This window comes from Nestor notabilis, unplaced genomic scaffold (genome assembly GCF_000696875.1).
Source record: "Nestor notabilis isolate BGI_N333 unplaced genomic scaffold, ASM69687v1 scaffold3143, whole genome shotgun sequence".
Classification (NCBI taxonomy): Eukaryota; Metazoa; Chordata; class Aves; order Psittaciformes; family Psittacidae; genus Nestor; species Nestor notabilis.
This window is the reverse complement of record NW_009920459.1, coordinates 149,105-172,197: the sequence shown is the minus strand read 5'-3', so window position 1 is coordinate 172,197 and position 23,093 is coordinate 149,105. Positions and strand designations below refer to the sequence as shown.

The 23,093-nt window shown below is 38.5% G+C and overlaps 1 protein-coding gene across 1 annotated transcript in view; it reads left to right on the top strand.

Moving 5' to 3' along the window:
* The window catches only part of ARHGAP10 (Rho GTPase activating protein 10), a gene marked incomplete at its 5' end in the record, with an annotated part of 149,225 nt that overhangs the window by 95,715 nt on the left and 30,417 nt on the right, over positions 1-23,093 (top strand). Inside the window, one exon of the mRNA XM_010010676.1 lies at positions 14,075-14,225. Coding sequence (XP_010008978.1) covers positions 14,075-14,225 — 151 coding nt within the window. The remainder of the gene's footprint in view (positions 1-14,074; positions 14,226-23,093) is intronic.

The following is a 23,093-nucleotide window of genomic DNA, read 5'->3' as shown; positions in this document are numbered from 1 at the left end:
GGGGGGGGGTGGGAGAGAGAGAAGAGAGAGGGAATGAGAGAGAGCAGAGCCAGGGTGTTTTAATAACATATGGATGTTGAGGTTGAGTTATGCTTACTCAAATCACTACATCACCACAGATTAACATCACTTATTCTTATGCCAGCTCAGTCACATGACTTTAAAAACTGGACATTGATTTCATGTTTGAAACATTAGCTGTAGTGGCCTTTCTTGCTCCTCTGAAAACGTAGAGAAGCAGGGAGTGAGTGGAAAGTATATCAAAGTCATACTGCATCATTTTCCATAATTCCTTGTTTTTATGCCTTCTTTAGAACTAGAAGGCTATAATTTTTTTTAAGGAATTTGTGTCATTCCATTGTCATTTCTAACAGTGAACTTGCCATCAGTGGTCTGCCTGCAGCAACCTCTCCCACGCTGTAGCTGCTTCCAAGATGCAAGGAAGCCCCAAGTGTGACCTCCGTATTTATAGCAAAGGGAATGGAGAGGTATGCGCTAAGGCATTACAAAATCTTATCGTTGAATTGAATGTTGCTTTTACAAGTGATCCTTCTTCATTTAGGGCAGACTGAGGACCTACTTTAATGGCAAATGGGCTTATTGTCAGTGTAATGTTCATTTTATAGAATCGTAGAATAGTTAGGATTGGAAAGGACCTTAAGATCATCTAGTTCCAGCCCCCCTGGTATGAGCAGGGACACCACACACTAAACTATGTCGCCCAAGGCTCTGTCCAGCCTGGCCTTGAACACCGCCAGGGTTGGAGCATTCACAACTTCCTTGGGCAACCCATTCCAGTGCCTCACCACCCTCACTGTGAAGAACTTCTTCCTTATATCTGATCTAAACTTCCCCTGTTTAAGTTTAAAGCCATTACCCCTTGTCCTACCACTAGAGACCCTAATGAAGAGTCCTTCCCCAGCATCCTTATAGGCCCCCTTCAGCTATTGGAAGGCTGCTATGAGGTCTCCACGCAGTCTTCTCTTCTCCAGGCTAATTTTATATAGTTGTTTTGAATTTCTGTGCATTTTAGACTTTCTAAAGTCTTGCATTAGGTATTTTTATGTGCCGCCTTGTTGAAGTTCTAGAAGTCACCAGCTGCGGGTTCACATATTTCATTTAGCCACTACTCTGCCTCTGTTAATTTTTAGCAGCTTCTGCCAATAGAGGCAGAGTTGGGACTGTAAAAGAATGATGGAATCAAGATGGAGGTACACTGACACGAACAAACTTGAAGCAAAACTTCACACTTCATGCATATGTAAGTTATGGCTTTGGCAGACTGCAGAGAGGCACTTCTTTTCCCCTGTAGCAAATGAAATGACTAACAAATGTCCAAACTGTAGAAGCAATAGCCATCAACATTTCTAGTTTAAATACAGAAAGTAGCTTGGCAAAATGGTAGAAAAATTGTTATGAATCCTCAAATATTTTTAAACTTCATCAACGTTTATTATGTCATGTTGATAGCTTTATTGAACGAGATCCACAATTCATTTTTAGGAGGAAACATAATTAACTGGGTTACTAGCTTTGAAATCCTGGTGCAGTTATTCCACTGTCACCACTCTACTGAGTCCTAATTAGAGAATGTCTATGAAATTTATATGTGGAAGCCTGGATATGGGGACTTGCCCAGAGAGAAGAATATCATGCTTAGTGCATAAGCTGTTTGTTTTGGGCTTTTATTTTTTTAAGCTTTGTTGATATGTACGTTTATTTCCTGCTTAGCTAGAAACCAGTCAGTACCACCTTCAACTTGTTTACAGGCTGTATACTTAGTTTCAAAACATGAACCAAGTTGAGGAGGGGATGTTCTGCAAAATGAGAGCAATGCTGAGACTTGAATGCTGGAACTAGACCGTGTAGCTTGATGTGTGGCTTAAGGGAATAGAACACCATTAGGGAAATAATTGTTTAGGTTTTGGTTTTGCCAGTTACAGATAAGTCTCTTCCAGGCAGAGTATTTCTGTGTCCAGTCAGAAGATGAGCTATAAAAGCAGATCTCCACTTTGAAAGAAAAAACAAAAACTAGACCAAAGCTGAGAGTATTTTACCCAGGACCCTCAGAAACACCTGCTATGAAAGGGAGGCCAGTCTAGAGGAAAATGAGACCTCTGAATTGTCTTGCTTGCTTCTGTCATATGGTTGTAGAGAAAGGCCAGCCAGATATGCTGGGCAAAGTAGGAGCATGCTGAGGTTCGATACTAAATGGCCCCTCTCTGGTTTTGCCTGGAATTGCCATGTTTTGTGCTGACTGGGCTGTGTTTACCAGCACTCTTGTTTCCCTTTGCTCTGCAGGTCTTTAAGGTCTTTTGGCTGTTTTGTCCCTTTCTCCCTTACCGTATCTGTCTTGTCTCCCTTGATTTCCACGTGCTATATTCTTCCCTAAAAAAAAATCAAGAAACTCATATTTGTGTCTCCTCATTGTGTTAATTTTGCTTTGAAACTATATCTTTCCTTGGTGTTCCTTTCCTTGAGGTAATGAACTCAGAGGCTGACTACAGCTGTGCTTGTACAATGCCTGGAACAATATTTGCTTTGCCATTAGGTAATCCTCTGATGAAAAGTGGTAGTCAGCTTGCACCCAAAAAAAAAAAAAAGTTTTGATTTCTCTTCTTCTCATTCCCCAAATTAGTTTCAAGGGTATAGATGAATTTTTCTTCCCAAGAGTTTCACAAACTGGATATCTTGGACATCTCATCTCTTCTGGTTTTTCTTTCTGGCTTGTGGTATGGAAGAACAGCAGTCCACTCCACAGCAGCATGAAAAGCATGCACGTGTTCATCATGCTGTTTGTTATAATGTTTTGGCATCTTGTTGGAATGAATGTCACTATTCAAAGGGCTTATTTATTTGCCATTTAGAGATGCCTCAGTGGTAATGTGAGCCATTTTGGTTTCTCAATTCCCTGAACATTATTTTAAGAGGGGAAAAAAGCCACCAGGATTAAAAAAAGAAGTCTAAGAAATGAAAGAAGATGAGGGAGGAGGTTGGAATAAAAATCTCAGTGGGACTGGAATATTTAAACCAGCATATGGGGGAGGAAAGACTAGTGAGTACAAATAGCAAGATTGCAAAAAAAGAAAGAAGATGAAAATTACAGTGAAAGAAAATCATAAGAAATAAGAGGGGCTAGACAGAAGTCCCTTATGGAGACTGGGAAGCCAGAGAGTCTGCTGAAAGGGAATAGGCATGGTAAAAGAAACTTTTTTTCTAGAATTCAGACAACCTGTGGGCAAAATTATCTCAAAGATGTTCATTCTGAAAAACTCAGTACTTCCTATATATGGCAGGAACTGTTTTCACTCATTTTCTGTATTAATCTTCTTATAAAGGGCAACAATTTTGCATACTTCAGACAAAATATGTCTTTGGTTTAGGCTTGTTTTGTGCAAAACGGTTTTATGGAGAACTTTTTTATTAAATCTGTTTTAATTTTTCTTCCTTTAGGCAATTCTAATACTTGGAAAATCTTTGCTCTTAAAACCTATTGCACTGCATAGTACATGCAATATTTGTGAGACAGAAGAAATGGAATCAGGTGAAATCAGTTGTTTGTCAAAGTAGGAAGTAGCACAATCAGGTGTGGTACATGTCTTCACTTAGCAATCACTGCATGTTTAAATCAGTTGTGTTACAGGTAAATGCTTTAGGGTACAGTGGCACTACCATCATCTGTATTGAGTCTCTTTTGATAACACAGCAGATCTACTGAAGTCTTGGTAAAGGGACATACAAGAAATACTAAAGAGGGCTTGTTTTAGCTTTTGTGTTGCTTTGCCTTTGGCTGCAACGGAGGACCAAGAAGCAGTGCATTGTAATTGTGGTGGTTTGCTGTGGTGTAGCAATTTAAAACCTCTCCAAGCTGAATGTTTCTCAACTTAACAAGCGTTTGACTTGGAGGGGAAAAAAACTGCATTAAGGTATCTCCGTTAGGGCAGAGTTTGTGAAGAAACACGTAAGTTTTCTCCTGAATGTGTAAGTTCAGGAGGATGTTCAGCATGTGCTTAACTTCAACATGTAACTAATTAGTAGTGTCATTGAAACTATTCCTGAGTTTAATTCAGATTACACGCTCTTAAATGACTGGCTGAGTCTAAAGCAGAGAGGGCAGCAGGCACAACAAAGAAATTCATCATGGTTTTGGTAGAAGCCACAGCAACTCTTGATTTTCACTGTAGTGTGTGCAAACTCTTTAAACCATTTCCCTGCCCTGTGGATAACAGAAAGCCCTTCCATGTGAGGCACACACACACAGTGTGGTAAATTGACTGCAAATATTTTGGCTTTTGTTTGTTTAGAAGACTACAGTTTTTGAAATCTTAATGTAGTTTATGCATAGTAAGAAGCCTGTATATCAAATCTCCACTCACGTTTGTGACTGCAGTTGATGACATTGAAAGGAACTGAGTCTGGATCAATACCTGGATTGGTATGTTGTTAGACTGCTCCAAAAGAAACAAAATATGTACTGTGAGTAACCATATTAGATTAAAAAAGAAAATCAAAAGTCATGTTCTCAGGGATAGAAGCAGTCAACTGAGATGCTGTGATTACAATTATATGGCACGTACAAATAATATGAGAGACCTTCTGCCTTCTTGATTTGCCTGCATTACTTCCAGTTAATTTTGGGCAACTTCCCACAACTTTATATGAAATTTCCAAGTGATAGAGATCTCATCTTCCACTGCCTGCAGGCAGTGTTCCTAAGTAAGTAAACAGAAATGATCATAAGGGAGCGGAATTCACTTGCCTAATATTTGCTTCAGTCTTGATGGTCAGGGTGCTGTGCTTGCATGTGGGGAGGAAGTGGCAAGGGAGAAGTGCTTATGGAGAGTGCTAAAATGGATGTTCTTAAATAAAATTTTGTCAAAGAAAATAGTCTGTGAAATGCTGCAGGGGGCATGAAGGAGAGAAAGGTTGTTGCACTCCTGAAGAGTTTAAGAAGTAAATTCTTATGCAGAAGCGATATGACATAAGAATTGTTTTATTGCATCTGTCAATGGTAAGTGAAGTATTGAATTTACAAACTTTTCTTTATATTGGCTAAACTGACGTGAATGATATCCTGTCTGATCATTGCCAATGCATAGTAGTGCAATATATGCTTGTGTTTTAGTACATACTCTTCAGAATTCTAGTCAGCTTTTGCCTTACCGGAGGGTTGGTGTATTTAAAACCATTTAAAAGATTTTTGAATAAACCAAATGTGTCCGTCACCTTTATTTCCAACATTTTTGTGTGCCTGCCATTTACACTTCATTGCAGAGGGTGCTTCTAAAGACTCTGCAGTCAGAATGGAAGATAAAAAATGTATTTTAACAAAGAGCAGAAAATACTATACAAAGCAATAATGATATAAATACTTGTAATGGCACTAGGGAAATCTGTGGTGAAATAAACACTGGTGAGGCTTTGTGGATGTCTACAGTTGGAACAGTGTCATTTGGAAAGATCTTAACATTTCATTCTGGTGCTTTGTACAATGACAGTGTGATGGGGGTCAAATGTAGGGGTTTATTCTCAATATATATTTCTGTTATTAATTTGTGTAGAAAACTAGGTGAGACATACGTATTTCTTTGTATTTGTGTGTGTGTATAAATGTTTATACATGTCTATTTACTGAAAATGAAGAGGAGGTTGTGTTTACCTGTAGTGTGTTTGGCCATGCTTTTGCTGGCTTCTGACTTAGGTTTGTAAGTGCCGCCTTTTGTCTTCTCTGGACTTCTCATGCTCTTTTCAAGAGAAAATACATGCAAACATTCTCCTTCTGCATTGTTTTACATTTAGTAACTAGGAGTATGTCATGTTTTAGAAAGCTAGGTAATTAGATTGAGTATCTTTTAATTTGAAGGCTTTTTTTTTTTAATTATTTTTATTTTAAATATTTCTTGTAACTAAAAAAGATACACAAAGCTATTATATGCAGCTGTAATAGGAAAGGACAACCTTTTTAAAATACCATCCTTGGTGTGAGTTACAGTAGGTGTGCAGAGAAGAGAAGGTGAATCTGCTGTTTCTGCTGGTGCAGTGGACAAATGTGTAGGTATTTCAAGCCTGGTCTACGGTTAACTCTCTCGTTTCCTTCAATGAATAAAATGTATTCATTGATAGCAGTGAATGGGCTGTTATCAGGAATGTTCTTCTCATGAATTGTTAAAAGGTGGAGCGAGATGTGATCCAGTGGAAGCTGCAGTCTTTGTAACAGGAGTGCTACTTTTAGAAAGGCTGAGTCAACAAACTTATAATTCACAAGTGATCAAAGGACACACGTTTTTAACCTTGGTATGATTTCTTTTCTTTCATCCTCTCACATCTGTCCTCCAGACTGTAGTGTCATGTTTTACAGACTATGTTTAGCTTCTTCATTAAAGCTCAAACATGAACTCCAGGGTTTGAGGAAGTCAGGACAAATGAGTGGCTTTTAGGGTCTACAGATACATGAGGTTTGTCTGAAAATTCCCTTGGTTCTTTTTGTCACTCTTCGTAATTTGCAGTTTGTCCAGAGCTCTAGTTCCTTTTGTATTAAGAAGAGCAAGTAGCAGATATTCCAGTTTTAGTATGAGGTTGAGATCCACAGTATCCACAAATCCCTAAAAGCAGAGTTTGATTTGATTATTGGTAGTCAGGCTGCTAGGCAGGTGGTCTAAGCAAATGGTATCTTTGCAATGAAGAAAAGGCTGCTTTGGATGGATTGATTGGTTTACTTATTTATTTTTTGTTTATTTATAGAGCTTTGTGGTTTGGCTCACAGCCAAGGATGTTTCCTGTTTCTGGTTTTGACTTATACCCAGTTACTTTTCAGTCTGCATCCTCTGCACTCTAACTAAATGGTGTGTGCCAGGCAACACTGAGAGCGTTATTGATGCTGTCTGGTTGGTGGCCCTTCAGAGGCTTAGCTTTGGGTATCTTTCAACTCTTGATCTGATTCCTCCCCACCCCCAATATAATGACTGGGAATATTGTATAAAGATGTTTTGTGGTTTGTAGTAGAATTCAAGCCTCAAAATCCAAAGCCTCAGAAAATCTGCGTTGTGTACAATCTCATAGAAGCTAATGCACAGCAAATCGGATTTCACAGTGTAAAGATGCTGAAATGCAAAAGTTGAGATAACTACTTCGAGGCAAGCACACCTGTATTGGAGTGGATACAGTGGTAATCTTGGGGAGGTAAGTTGCTTAAGGATTCTAGTTAACTTGTTAATTACCAAAATCTTCAATAATTTTTATTGAAGATTTTCTAAACCTTTTTTAAAAATATTTAATATGATTTTTAGACATAATGAACTTTATCGCGTTTTGTTCACTGAATACAGATTCTATTTAGATGTCAAGATTTTCTAGTGCATGTAAAAAAAAAAAAAAAGAGAGAAAATTCTTCCCTGTGAGGGTGCTGAGGTGCTGGCACAGGTTGCCCAGAGAAGCTGTGGCTGCCCCATCCCTGGCAGTGTTCAAGGCCAGGTTGAACAGGGCTTGGAGCAACCTGCTCTAGTGGAAGATGTCCCTGCTTGTGGCAGGGGGGGGGTGAAACTAGTCAAGCTTCCAACCCAAACTATTTTATGATTATACGTATTTTGTGTTGAATCATGTGTTTGAGAAACAGAAGAAGAAATCATGTTGACTAAAACCAGAAATGAAACAGGTTGGTCTAATACTTTCCATAGTAACGTAAAATGCAAAAAAGTAAGAAACTACAGTAACATATGATATTTTTTAAAGATTTTCAGTACACCAGAAATTTCGTAAAAAATAGTTAAATTGGTTCAGAAATCAGTTTTGAACTGAAACTTCTGCCTTAGCTCTCCAGAAGTTGATCTTTTGTAATTTCTATTATGATTAAACTTTTAATAGCTCCGGTTAGCTTCTGCAATCCCTTCAAATAGGAAAAAAAAATAATTAATCTAGAACTCTTTATCTTATTGAATGTGGATTTTACTGTTAAAAAATGAATTGCAGTTAGTGTACAATTAGTGGCTAGTGGTTACAATTAGTGGCTGAGCTACCACAATGTATTTCAAGATGCTTATTTTCACTTTGCATTTCCTTAAATGCTTATATATAGAGTAAAATTATAACTTCAAATAAAAGACATTGTTGCTTTATGTTTGCAGGAAATGGCAAGAAGAATGGCACAACCACTGTCGTCATTATCTTAAGAGGAAAAAAGCTTAGAATGTCTATCAAGGTAAGAGCACACTGTAAACAACTAACATAGTTGGCCTCTTCTGTTTTGAGCATTTTTTGTCTCTAATATAAATACATGTTCTTCTGGTTTTGTACAGGTTGCTGGATCTAACCTGAGCTGATCTTGCATTACATTGAAAGGAAGCTAAGTCATGAAAAGACATTGGTGATGATAAGTTTCTCTTGCACTATCCCATTAGCTGCTAATTTGTAAAATATTCTTTGGTCAGCATGTTACAGCAAATTGTCATGGAAATGCAAGGAGTACCATAGCCATAAAGTGTGTAAGGATAGAGCAGTATATGTGGCCTGGGTGGACGGTGTTTTATACTGTTCAATAAACATCAGTTGAAGTGACTGTGTGTGTTTCTTTTATTTCCAACTGCAAATCAAGTATGTATTGAAGGGAAATTACCCAAATAAAAACTTGTGCTGATGTTCTTGTCTGGAGAAATACTGCCCTCTTAAAAAGGATTGTAATAGTGGAGGCTATAACACTACCTGAATTTCAAAGAATTTGGAATGACCTTGCAGGATCTAGCCTCCCTTGCATTAGACAGTGACTTCTGGTACTCTGATTCTTGCTCATGTATTCAAAAGTAGTAGGTGCGTGTTCTGTGTGGTAGGTGTTATGAGAGTGAATGGAGGTTTTGTCTTGCAACAAAATCATGGCACAGCTTTAAGCTGTTAATGACTTTTTATAAATTTATCCTAATTAGCTCTATTACTAAGCCTTTTTTTTTTTTTTCTCCTTCTCTTTTTCATCCCACCCTGTCCTTGCTGTTTGCCTCCCACTGATTTTTAGTGGAAATTTTAATTACCCCAGTGATACAAAGCAGACAGAGATGACCTGATGTCTGGGTCTTTTCCTAAAGTGATTCCTGGCAAACATACTGAAATTCATTAATTAGTTCTGCTTGAGACCAGAAAGAACAGATCAGTATTCCTCTGTAGCAGGACAATCTAATCTACATTGCCATGTACAACTATACATCTAGTCATAAACTGATGGAATAGGCCAAGTTAAATCCTCTCAGCCATGGGTTGTTTGAATATCTAAAACAGGCTCTAGTAAGAGCTCAGGCTCTAGAGTCCAACACTGTTGTTGCAGATTAAGGGGAATCTGGCAAAATTCCTTGGGCTACTGCCATGTGGATCTGCTGGTAGAATACAGTATGATATGTTGAATTTGGCTCATTACTCTTAAGAAATGCTTCCATAGATTTTGTGGGACACAGGTGTAGGAATTGGAATGGTTTTATGGAGGGATGGTGCTCATTGCTCTAGACAGAGCTGTTATTAGCGGTGTACATCCAAGATGTTTTGTGGTTTGTTTAAGCTTGTAAAGAATCCATTTTGTACTGTTGCATAGAGAGAAATAGGTCAAATATACCAGGGTTTTAAATGGCTTGTGACGAGAGTCCCATCTTTTCTGTTGTAACTTTTACAGAGCAGGCTTGAAGACTGGTCCACCTCTTAAGTCAGTGTACGCTTTTAGATTTGGCTTTCATGTAATGTCAGACTTAAACAATCATTTAAAATATAGGACTAACTTGGATGGGACTGAGTAACAGTTGGATTTGTTGCTTGATAAAATGGAGTGCTATATGTGTAAATTGTTTCACTTAGCTTTTAGTGTGCACCCACATAGGTTAATAGCATGATGCCAGTGTTTTTGAGAACTATCTTGCAGAGAATTAGTATTTTATAATCTCATGCAGTTTAGCTGAAGTCTCAAAAACTGTGTAACAGTGGATGTAACTGTGAAGTCCTTTAACTTTCAGGTTGGTTTAGTACATTTTTATTGCTCCTTGAATGAGATAATTCAATGACCAGACTTCATTCCCATCTTTATACAGGCATTAGTCTAAGCTTTTGTAACTTCTGAAATCCAGATGAATGATGGTGGAGGATCTGATTTTCACTTGAAGGGAAGCTTTTTTTGGAGTAGTGAAGAGATCTTCTGTTAAATAGCATGTTCCAATCCTCCTCTTCTATGGGAGGATTTCCATTAGATTGTGTATGTGTGGTGCTTTACCATGCATGTGATAGCAACAGTTTGCAGTGCAAGAAGATACTCTGCAGTTTAGGTGTAGTCCCATGCTGTTGTGCAAGTCAGTCAAAACACAATGTTAGTACCATTTCAGGTGCTCACATTGTGCATGTATGATTTTGAATTCAGTCTTCTGTGCATACACAGTGTGCTTCTCACAGCAGGTCACAGCAGGCATCTTTTATTACCTGTGAAACATTTATACTTCAATGGCATTTAAATAATAAGGCTAGAAGCAAATTTGAATAAAACCAAACCCAAAACATTTTTCTCCCCACAACTGAAATGAAGCATGCCTCCATCCCCCTGTTCTAAGGCAAATGTTACAGTGCTTCTGTGAGTGCAGCAGACAAATATCCATTAAGGCATGATGAAAAGTGCTTGTCTATTTAAGTGAAAGTAAAGCAAAAAAGAGAAGCTGAATGCTGTATGTGCACTTCTTAGGGCAGAGGTTGACCTTCTACTTGCTTTTCAGATGCTCGCCTTTGGGAAACTGTGGTAAGAGCCGTAGCTTTGGTCTGCAACAGAAAGAGAACTTAAAAGCAGGTCCAGTTATCGATGGGTTCTACGGGCTTTTGTTTTCCTACTGAAAAGACAAAAAGAAAATACTAAAGTTGGGATGAACATAAATATGAACTGGTTGAAAGAGCAAAAATGACTGCAAATACACTTTTTAATGCAACACATGAGGGCAGGATGTTTCCTGTTTCTTATATAAAAAATAAAACCTAATGATCTTTCAAATGGTTGTGTGTATGGGGGATTTTGGGGAATTTTGCTTTCTCTCTGTGTGTCTCGGAATTCTGCAGGGCAACCTGTGAGACTTGGTGATTTCATTGCCGAGTGCGACAATTAGTCTCAATTTGTTCTGCACGGGTAAATTTGCAGATAGTCAAGAGGTTGTGTTCTCTAGTACATATCTAAATGTGTCTTTCAGGAATCCTTTTCTTCTCTGTGGAGACATATTAAATGTGAGCACAAGGAAATAAGTGCGGCAGTTTGTAGCATTGCATTGTAGGAGTGATAAGGTGGAGTTTGTGTGGACCCGCACCCTGGTCCCAGTGGAGAACAGATGGCCTCATGCTAACTCAGGAGCTCTTGGGATGCGATCCATGCTTCCTAGAAAGAAATATACTACTTATTGTCCTTATCCCAGAAAGGAAACTTCTCTACCAATCTGTTATAACAAGAAGTCAAGAGCAGAGTCAGGTAAAATAGGAGATGGGCCTGCCACTAGTATTGATACGAAGTTAGCTAGCATGTGCAGGACTGCCACTGTTTAAAGTGTGACTTCACTGCTTTCTTGTTATTTCTCCTGTGTATTGTATAAGGTTTTTGCTGCCCATAAACCAGAACAAACCATTGATTGTCTCTTTTGCATCACAGCTACTTGCAATTAAAAATCTGCTTGAATTCGTACCTGTCTCTAATTCATTATTCTGTTGCCTGTCTAGCGCTGGGTATCACTGAATAAGGATTGCCTTTGTGGTTTTCTTGATTGTGTTTTGCTTTTGTGGCTCTCATAGTTTCTTATGTTTTAGAAGTGTATGTTGAAATATTTGTAAGAAAAAAACACTTAAGAACTTTACTGCAACCTGTGCAAGCTACCTGACTGCATATAAGAAAGCTCATGGCTTATGAAGTACTCCTGGGGTAACTATCACTAATTTCAGTGAAGATGCGTGGATAAGGCTGTACAAATAAACACAGCTGTGGAATGTGACTTAGTAAACAACATGCTGAAACCTCTTGGCAGAGAGTTATTTACCAGAAAGCCCAAAAGCAACACTTAGTCCATGGAAAATATGGTATTTAAAGTTTTGGTACTTCTGAATTTTTCAGAAGCAAATATTTATCCCTAGAACTGCTCAATCTAGCCTTGTATTTACACATAAGGGGGCAGTGTGGTACTGTTAGCCAAGTACCATGGAGGTGCACATTAGATTTCGCTTTTATATATTGCATCATGTTTTAAGAAATGGCTTTAGCACTCTGAGCACAATTAGACCTTTGTCATTGTTTGAGAGTGCTGCTGTGTCTGTACTGGGGAGAACCAGGTTGCACTGTTTCCTTTCTCCTTTCTTCTTTATAAATAGTTTGTTTTTAGAAAGTTTTTTGTACTATTTTGGTTCTCTGTCATAATCCTTCATAGGCATGTGAAGGAGTGGGAGCCAGTTTTCTTGACACTGGTATGGGGAGGTTCAAATGACTTTATTCAGCCTCCCCCACAGCAACATTCACTTACTGGGAAGGAAGGTAATATTTCCACTGGAGCTTTCCTTTGCACACCATATATAGGCTTCTGGCCCGCTGCTGCCCAGTTTTGGGAAATATGATCATTCTTCCACAGTTTTCATGGAAAATGGTGTTTCTGATCATTTTGTGTCAGTACAGTCTTCTACCTGCTAGTACAAGAGCCATGATTAAGCAGCTATAAACCAATGTATGCATGGGTTCTTGTGTCATCTTATTCCTACATGTTGATATTCAGGGTTTACAGTCCAGGATATGATGGCATGTGGAGTTGCTTATACTTTTAGCATAATGTCTTCAGTTGAGTGCCTTACCATAGGATGCTTATGGCATTTTTCTCACCTATTAGAGTAGCCTGGCTGGCTTGCAGTTTCATTCTACACCTGACATGTGCTGTAATAATCAAGAAATGTGTTATCCGTGGCATCTCTTTATACTTTCTGCATGAATTTTTGCTTCATAAAAAGTTTCTCCTTCGAAGATTCATTATGAGTCTCATCTTTATAATAGTTCCTATACAGGTACGTGGCAATGTGAAGTTGCAGAGTACAAGAACGCCTTATACCATTCCATTATATCTTGTTATATTACTGTGCTGTGTTGCTGTACAGACATGGGGCTTTTCTTGTTCAGCTGCTGTTTGTATTTATAAGCTGGTCTGTCTTTATTGAAGTACATGCTAAGCTAACTTGTTCATGTGAATCTGCCATGATCGCTTGGAAAAGGCTTGTGTTAAGTTGTATATTAGCATACTGATAATTTTCTAGAAGTAAATCAGCATCATTAGACTGTGTCCTGTATATGACACTTAAAGTAGAAATGCTATCAGGTTGAGCATATCTGCATTTCTGGTTAATCCAGAGAGAAATGACATGGCATTTTGTGTGAAGTGGTGGTATGCTAATGGTCATTACTCAAAAGATGAAATGGTGATAAGAAATGCAATCCTTTCTATATATATCTTTGTGAATATCATTATTTCATATAAATGTGACTCAATATGCAATAGTTAACTGAAAAAGTTCTCACATGGTATGTTACTATGGTATCTCTCCCTAAAAACCCCTCCCCTCAAAATTTTCTGCCTGCTGTCTTCAAGAGTATGGTTTTGTTTTGTTTTAAATTAAGATGGCTGATATTATAATGATATCAAAAGTTTTGAAAATTAAAACGGGTATTACTGCAAAATGATAGGTCCTAGCTAAAGCTGTAAAGCTTTTCAGTTATTGGTTTATAAAGTTAGTATCCCCCTTTTTCCCCTTCCCCTCCATCCTAGCTGGCAAGTGTGGCAGCAAATATTTTATCTTTGGATTAACTGATTTGCAGCTTGGTTAATGTGTAGACAGTGCTTTTGCTTATTTTCATATTTTATTTATTTATTTATTTATTTATTTATTTTAAAAGCCCTCATTAAAAACCCACGGCATACTCCCAAACTTGAAGGAATGGATTTTTGGCTCCTGCTTGCTTTGAATGAAATCCAAAACAAATGTTGTTTGATAATGGTTTACAGTTGCGTTACGCAGGTTGCTCTTCACGATAAATAATTAACACCCTTTGTGTTCTTGATTGCAGATTTTCAAAACCCTGCCTGATGCCACTTTTCCTGAGCCAATCTCTATGTCAGTATCTCCTCCAAATGCCCCACCAAGGCAATCAAGAAGACAAGGACAACGTATTAAGAGGCCTCTGGCTGTTTACAATCTCTGTCTTGAGCTGGATGATGGTAAGATGTTACTAACAATTTTAGTCTTTGCAGTAGATCGGCCGTGTATCCTACCTTCCATAGGTGATTTCATTTCATGTTTCATTTGTGTATGTGTGTGCATGCACATGCATGCTTGTTTAATTGCTTCAGAACATGTAAAGGAGAACAAGAGAGTAAGGAAAGCATAGAGAGAACTGTCCTGTGACTTGTTTAAAAGTAGGACGAACTGTCTTAAATATGCTTTTCCCCTCTAAAAAAGCAGCAGCTCCTGTTTCTTTGGGGAAATCTCTTTGACCTCTACTGAAGATCACACAGCCATAAGATAAATGGAGAGAGAACTAAAATTAAAGCAGATCTTTTATGAGAAGAGCTAATGCACTCTACAGTCAAATTCATCTGGATTAAACGCTCAGGTCACCACTGCATTAGGGAATACTACTACTTCACTTGAATCTTGAATACCTTGATGTAACTAGCAGTAAATACTTGTAAATTTGCCTTACTGTTGTGAAGCAAAGGAAAAAAAATCTTGCTTTTGCATGCAGTAGCAACATACAGTGAAGCAAAGGGTGTATAACATCTTATATATTTTGACTGTTGGCCAGAAACATAATCGTTTTCCTGAAATTTCACTGCTCGGGGGTACGTAGAGTACTGAGAAGGCAAGTCTAGGCTCATTTTGTGTTTCAGATTTTCTCCACCCTATTCCTTTTCCTCCCTCATAATGTTGTTAGTCAACTGCCTTTTCCCATGAAGAAATATTGGATCAGAGCACAAAGTCCAGCAAGTGAAAATAAACAGGAAGATTCTGAACTCATGCGGTAGTAGGAGATTCACTGATGAACTGTCATTAAATCAGTGGTCACTAGTGGCTGATTCTTAAGAAAAGAGCACAAATACCTACAATAGCTGTTAAGTGCAAGTTTTAGAAATAAACTCAGGAATGTTTATTGTCTCAAAGCCAGTTTTACAGAGTCTGCAAAAAATTCAGCATGCCTGCCATCAGATTTAATTCACCAGGGAGAGACATAATCTCTGTGCCTTTCTTTTCTTGCATCAAATATGAAGCTAAATGCCTTGACTAGAAGGTGCTTAAGGTTCATCTACTTAAAAAGCTTAAGCTGTGTTAATTTGAATAATATGCTTCCAAAAGCTAAGAAAGCTCTTGAGCTATACCTGAAATAATAAATTTATCCTCATTTGAAAAACAAAACAAAAGTGAAGCCACTCACAGAGCTGTTTACATCTAATTTGGAATGTGAATCCCAGCAGGTCACAAGAAATACCACAACGTCTCCAATTCTATGCTGCAGGGTATGCACTGAGGACCTGACTTTGACCCTAACATAGTAGGCAAAGTATTTGATGGATTATTTTTATTGTAAAATCCAAAAATACAGTATCACTATTGAAAACTGTTACAAATGTTCAATTTCTTCTAAACACAGTCCATATTTTTGTTTAATTTGGGTATCTTAACAGAAGAACTGGGATTGTTAAGGACTGTAACTGTTACATATCATAGAGAAATATGGTACTTGTCAGGGACTTCTAGTGATGAGTTGCAGAATGACCTAATACATCCTTATGCATGGTAGAATTGCAATGAAGGCTGAATTGCTGCAGGTAAAGTCCCAGTTCCAGGATGGATGGCACTGAGTTTCAGTGGCATCTGACACTAGTATTTCCCCTTGTAACTTCTAAAAAACCATACTTTGTAGTGTCTCCAGCTGCTACTGAATGTAATGATATTCTCAATCTGTTGTTGCTAGAAACTGGCTGTTGGTAGGTCCTGACTACATACTAATGCTTATATTAATAGTGTTAAGCCAGGCAGTTGTGTCAGTAAGGTAGGTAGGTAGTAGTTGGAACAACAGTTGTTTGGCACGTGTGCAGTATACATGGCAATACAGTACCATGAGCTCCACTGCGTCATTGCATTATCTGAGGAACTACCCCAGTGGATACAGGGTGCATAAGTAAGGCAGGCTGATTAATTGACTAGTCACTAAATAGAGTTCAGTGCCTCCAAATATGCACCGTGGCCTCCAGTTACTTTGTTCTTTGGAGGGGGGAGCGAAGGAATAAAAGTAAGCCTGGGCTTCGTTCCATATTTACCTAGCTTCTTGGCTAACAAATGCATGTTTTATAACTGCTCTTTGGAAGATTTTATCCTGTGTGTGTTTTTAACAGGAAATTAAACATTGAACCCCTTCCCTCCCCCCTCTTTATTCACAATGGCATGAGTTAAGCACCAGGCATAAGCCAGTGTTTTGTATTTCCTGGATATGGCAAAATTATCATAATCTTGTTTTAAACCAAGTAGCTGATGCATATTTATATGTAAATATATTTGTAGACAAATATATCTCTAAAGTTATTGTAATCATATATAAATATTCTATGCCTTGGAACTAGAATTATATTGAAGACAAAAATCTCTTTGTCCTGGAAAACTTCTTGAGCGTGTTTCTTTTAGGATTGTTATGCAAACCAGGAAATTGTTAGAAAAGCGGAAACAAGTCTTTAACTATCAGCTGCTCCAGGGAGTTAACAGGCTTTGGAATCACTGCTTGAATTGGAAATGCAGGGTTCGGGCCAGCTTTTCTTTTTAAAAGCACGTTTGCAGTCAGGAAGCTTCTTGACTGCACACAAAATGTATGCAGCAACCACCCAGGAAGGGGCTGTAAGTGACATAAATATTGATAGATATAATAGCTGAAGAACACACACTATGTTTGATAAAAATCTCTATTTTGCCTTCTAGTAATTAGCTGTGCTGAATTCTGATGGTGCATAGATTTTCCTTCTACATGGCAATTAGATGATTAAACCTATTTGCAAACAATTCAAGTATTCTATTTACTACCGTAAGGATCTTCATTTCCTGAAAGACAAACTTCAGTCACAGATGATACAGTCTGCTTTTCTTTCAACTTCTTTCTTCTGTGGTAAACCAGTTACTAGATTTTCACTGAAGTTTTTTTGACCTCTCAGTGGCTCAAGTAGAACGAAACTTAATGCGGAACTCTGAGCTACTTTCATATGTGGCCTAAACCTGAAGTTCTTTCAGCAAAATGCAGTTTTGTCTGAGATTTTAATTAGGATCATTTCCAGAGTTTTCCTGCCTTCTAAAATGAAGACATGGGATCGATTTGTTTTTTCTTCTTTTTTTTTAGTTTTTTCTGGAAATAGCTCTCCCCCCCTCTTCCCAAATGAATTTTAGAGTGAGTTAAGGAGCAATACAGAAACTCCTGTGGCTTATAGTCTTAGCTACCTACAAACGACAGCATTCTCTGTCTCCCTGTGCAGGGAGAGAAAGACTATTAGCTAGGACAGGGAGTTGTTTATCCTGTTTTTCTAAAAATGTCATTGGGTCTTTATTTTCCATTTGGACAGTCAGTATATATCGGAAGAGAGCTCTGTTTATATTTCTTCTAGAGGGCAATGCAGACGTACAGTTTTATTCCCTCTCAACTTTATTTCATTTTGTATATAGTTTCTTTGTCTTGGAGCAAAATTAACAGTTTTTTGGTTTGTTTAGTTTAATCTTTTTCTGTGCCTGACACTTGGAGATTATTGAACTATTTTGTAGGGCTGCTAGAGCAACTGAGGCAAGAAAAGTCCTGTGTAAGGTAGGCAGTATAGTGCAGTTCATCCAAGATGAACAGAGAGTCACCGTGAGTTGCATAAACACACCTGGAATCAAGAAATGGGTCTTGTGTGGTGATTTGTCCAACTACAGAACAACTTGTTTTCTAAACAAACCAAAATATGCTTCTTAAGGCACAGTGCTTGCTGATGCCTTTTTCTATCTGAATACCCCCTAGGTGTCAATATTCCTATTGGCACCTACATGGTCATAGTATACTAGTATCATGTGGGGGCTTGTTTTGTTTTTAACGTGTTTGTCTCCTATTCCTCTCTTGCCACCTCTGGAACTCAGGAGGCATATGGGGTGTTTGCGATAGCTTTCTCCTGCTGCTGTATTCCTTCTCTCTCCTCCTCCCATCCCTTCCTGCCCCAAGCAAGTAAGTAAAATACCCATAAACTTCATTTGGAATTACTGAACATAAAACCTGGATGTTAGAGGAAGCCTTGGATTTATAATGAGGAGACTGGTCTTCAGAGCTGGAACAGCCCAGAGCTGCAAGGTTGCAGGTGTGAAACCTGGCCTTGAACTCTTTCTATTTCTGAATCTGCTGCTTGGAAGTGTTTCTGTAACCTGGCACATAGTAGGGGAAATGGAAAGAAAAGCAGCTACATAGGCATATCAAAAAGCCATAAGGGCTTTGCAACACTTGCTTACAAAGCTGTTGTTAACAGCTGAGCAGAACACACAGCTATGCTGTTACAAAATAGGTGCACCAATATTAGTTGTGAGGGGAAGATCAGGCTGATTGCTGTTTACCGCATAGAATTTAAGATAGTTTGTATTTCATCTTGCTGCGAGAATAGTTCTTGCAATTCTATGTGATCACAGCTTTTTCCACCTGATGGCCCTGAGTAGGATGAGTACTATACAAAGTAAGTCTTTCTGAGTCACTGCCAGTGAAGGTGAAGCTTTTTCTTAGATAATAGTGGGTCTGTTTAGAGTCCCAGTTTCCTATAAGGTCATTGATTTCTGCTTGGAAAGCTTTGAGTCCACAGAGGGTGCTGATTTTCTTGGAGGTATGTAATAATTTTGGGCCATGCTTTGCATACACGCTGTACATTGTCTGGCCACTATTACACCTGTGAGTAATCTACTTGCTACAGCCTACTTGCTGCACAGTTATCTGAAACTAGATTTAACTGTCATAATATAGTAAACATCTGTTAACTTCTTTTCAAATGATGTGTTTCGAATCTTCATGGTTGGTGAGAGAATTGTCTTATCACTGCCAGTGCTTGTCTGCTTTCAGTACGTGAAATCTAGAGGCTGTAGAAATGTTCAGCGTAAACACGTCCATGTGTGCACACAACAGAGTCAGAGGTGTTGGGAAAGGGAACTTGAATAGCCCTAAAACTAAAATCTGAATTTAAAGAAGGAATGGGCAGTTCAGGAGAAAGGGTCAGTCTTTCCTTGAGGCCAGACATTATTAAAAATCTCTGATCTCCTTTAATAATCTTTCATCTCTTTAATTCTCTACCTTCTGCAGACAGACATGCAAGGGCACATATTACTGTAAGAAGGCCAATTTGGCATGCTAAAAGTCATTAATCCCAGGCATGGAAGTCACCGATGCATCTTTGCTGTATGCCAGCTGTGCTCTGGCCAGCCTATGTTGGTTGAAAGTAAATGTTCTCACCCAGCATATGTGAGTACAAGTAGAATGAAGCCTTGAAACTGTTCAGCTCTTCAGTCAGTTTTCTATGGATGAGAGTGTGCATTTTGCTGAATGAGGTGTTTCCTTACATGGGGTGCTCTTGCTTCTCTTCACTAGTGACAAGGATAGGAGAGAAGATCTTGGAGGGGGAGGTGGTGAACTTTCTGAAAGGCTGATATGCAAGTTAGAAAATACAATTTCTTTTCCTGTTTTGCTCCTGCTCTCTTGGTGTTTTTATTCAGTCAGAAAAACCCCCCATGTTCTTGTTCTTTCATTAGCTTCTGGAGGTCTTTGTCCTATTTCTCTTTTTCCCTTTTATTTTCGGTTTTCTTCTTTTGAAAGTTGTGTTTAGCGCAAGGTGAATTACATTCCTTTACTTCCTTCACAGCTGTACTTCTAACATGCTGAACCAACAGGAGATTGAAGACGTTCTTAGGGGATATCATGGAGAGGTAATAGTGGTGGGACTGCTTGGCTAGGATTGCAGTCTCATCTAGGACTATTTGACTGGGGACAAGTGAATTAGCCTCAGAGACCACATTAGTTGGCATCTGCAAGCAAGATGCTTGATGCCTGGCAAGTTTGGTTATTGCACTGAGCAAGTGGATTTCTGTTTTTTTGTGATGGGTATAAATTCACCGATGATGAGCGTGTTCACTTCTGTCTACCTGGCCATTAACACTGCTTAGTGCTACCCATGTGCTACAAAGCCTCCTTGATCCATCTCCACAGCCTCCCTTCCACCGTGCAGCTGAGTCCAACCCTGAGCCTTGACCAGATGTGTAAAATAAACTAAAAAAATAAACCCCCTGGAGCGGGAGTATTGGAGGCATGAGTAGTGGTAGAAGAATCTAGGCATGGAAGAAAATGTTGACTTAACTACATGGAGGTAGCAAAATCTAGTCTTCCTAATCATCAGCTGGGAGATTCCTCAACAAATGCGTTACCTGGCTGTTCAGCTAAAACAACTGATAAAACTTCCTTAAGAGCTGCTTAGCTTGTTTTCAGTCATCTTTTTGATAAGCCATAGGCATCCTGCTTCATCTATCCCTCCGTTGAAGTGACTATTATGACAAAAGGGAAGAAGTGAACAGAATGAGCAAAGATGCACAGCCAAGTGTCAGCAGCATACTAAAAATGTTTCAGAGTTGCTTTCTTATGAGAGATCTGTCACACATGCAATGTGAGAGCAGTTAGTCTTTGTCATTATCCAAGTACTACCATGGGTTATGGAATTATGTGCAAGAAGCTTCTTTTAATAAGCCATGGGAAATTATTGCAAGTGAAGTAAGTTACATAGGAAGAGAAAAGGAGACAACAGTATGATATTATATCTGTTTGACAGCTCAGGAAAGAGTTTTTGAACACCTTACCTTTTGGGGGTAAAAGACCCTTATACAGAGACATTTTCCAGCTGTTCAGTGGCTGAATGCCATTTAGTTCTGATGCCATTTAAGAAGTGCTGATGAATTAGAGAACTTCTAGCCCTGATTATATCATTTAGCCTTTTTTAATCTGCTTTGGTTTTCTACAGTTCTCATTTTCATTGATTAGACTGGAGCTGTTCTCTTGGTGGATTTCAATACAGGTCTGGACTATACGCAAATGTTACTTGGACTTATGGAAACCCAAAACACTTAGTGCTACAAAAGATTATGAAAGCTGTGGGAAAATCTATTTGGTTCATTATTTATCAGAGTTTTCAGGAAGTAGCTTTAGTTCATTATTGCATTTTTCAGACGTAAATTTAATGTGTGGCATCTGGTAAGGCTGGAGGTTGTGTGTGGTTTCCTGCCAAGCAAGCTCTGGTAAAAAATTGAGTAATCTTTGAGTTTAGGATACTACTCTTGTTATCATAGCACGCACAAAAGAGGAACCCCTCTGCATGCCTGTGTCTTATTTCTGTTGTGTTTCAAAATTTAATTATGTGATATAAATTAACACCCCAACCTTGCATCCATGACTCCGTCTCAAACTGTTTTTCCACAATTTGAGGAATAAATTGGCATTTTTTACTCGTTTCAGATTTAGCTTGCTCAGCAAAGACTTTTACCTACAATTCTGTCTTTGGGATTTTATTGACATAAAGAAGTAATACAAGCAATATTTCTCCTGAATTTTGAGAGAGGACCTGCAGTAAAGGAGATAATTATTGAAATAATTGCTTGGTATTACAGGTTAAGTGTATGTCTAGTAACAGGTTTGTTTAAAATTGAACTTTGAGTTTTAGAAATAAAAAAGTATCAAAAAGGAGGAGGGCAGGGACATGGTCCCAAAGCCCCACTTGCCCGTAAGTAACTTGCAGGTGAGCACATTTCTTTCCCTTTCCTAGCCCCAACTCAGACACCCACTCTTCTGGCTACAATTCTTGAGTTGCATCAGCCAGTCTTGAGGCAAATTCTGTCTGGTGCGGCTTCCTCCCTTTCCTGACGTATCTGAATCATTATGAAGTCGGGAAAAACAATCTTTCTGCAGGAAAGCTACTTTGTGCCTAAGGTACGCATGCTTGTACATGCACACATTTGAAAAATATATCAAAGTTGGCCTTTATCTAGGAAAAAACTGTAGTCAACGGTAATAGCTGTGTTAATTATTTTGTCTGAGAGAAAAAAATAGCTGGCATAGGGATATAATTCTTACTCTGTGTGTTTTGAAAGACAGCATGAAACTGATGGGTATGTGGGTTGTCTGCTGTCCATTTGCTCCGTGAAAGCTCTATTATTTTAGAGTGTATAAGTCTATGATGTCTCAATGTATGTAAGAACTATCTGCATACTAAGGCAGTACTGCAGTGTATAGGATTTGCTACACAATGAGGATACTTTTTGGTAATGAAATGCAAAGCTGTTTTTCTGAGTGTTTACAGGCATCTGACCTCCAAATACCCAGTATTCGGGATCAGTGAAATAGCTCTCTTGTTTAGTTTTAGCATTCTCTATGATTATTTTTAACCAAATAATAGATCATTATTAGCTTGGTTTTATGTGATTTCACCTTAGTTTGGAATCTTACATGTTTAAATAGCAGGATTTCTGTAGTCTAGAGGTGAGTAGTGAACAATTCCGTTGACGAGTTTCAGTGGTGTGATAAACAAAAGTACACAGTTTCTTAATTTACTTAGAAACAGATGACTTGACTTCATTAATTCAGAAAACTATAAAAATGTGAAGAAGTAGAAGTAGGTGTGAGTTCACCTGGTGCTTGGCGTGATTACCACATGATGATCTGTACTGCAAATAGTGAACAAAGGGATGCAGCCCTCCATCTAGAAAAGGCTGTTCTTGACTGTAGAGTCCTCTGGTCACTCTGGCCATCACATAAACCTCTCCCCACTAGAATTACCTCTAGCTTTCCAGGAATGTCTGAATCCTTTCCAGAGTGATTGGTACTTCATATCACAGGATCCCTTAAAGTTTTATTAATTGTGTGAGACAACTTATTGTTGGTTATGTTTTGCATGTCTAATGCTCAAGCTCTAGCACATGGAACTAAGTTCTCACTTGACAGAGGATATTTGATACTCCTGTTTCTTTTCTCTTCCTGATCTATGAGATTCCTATTAAAATGAAACCATAGT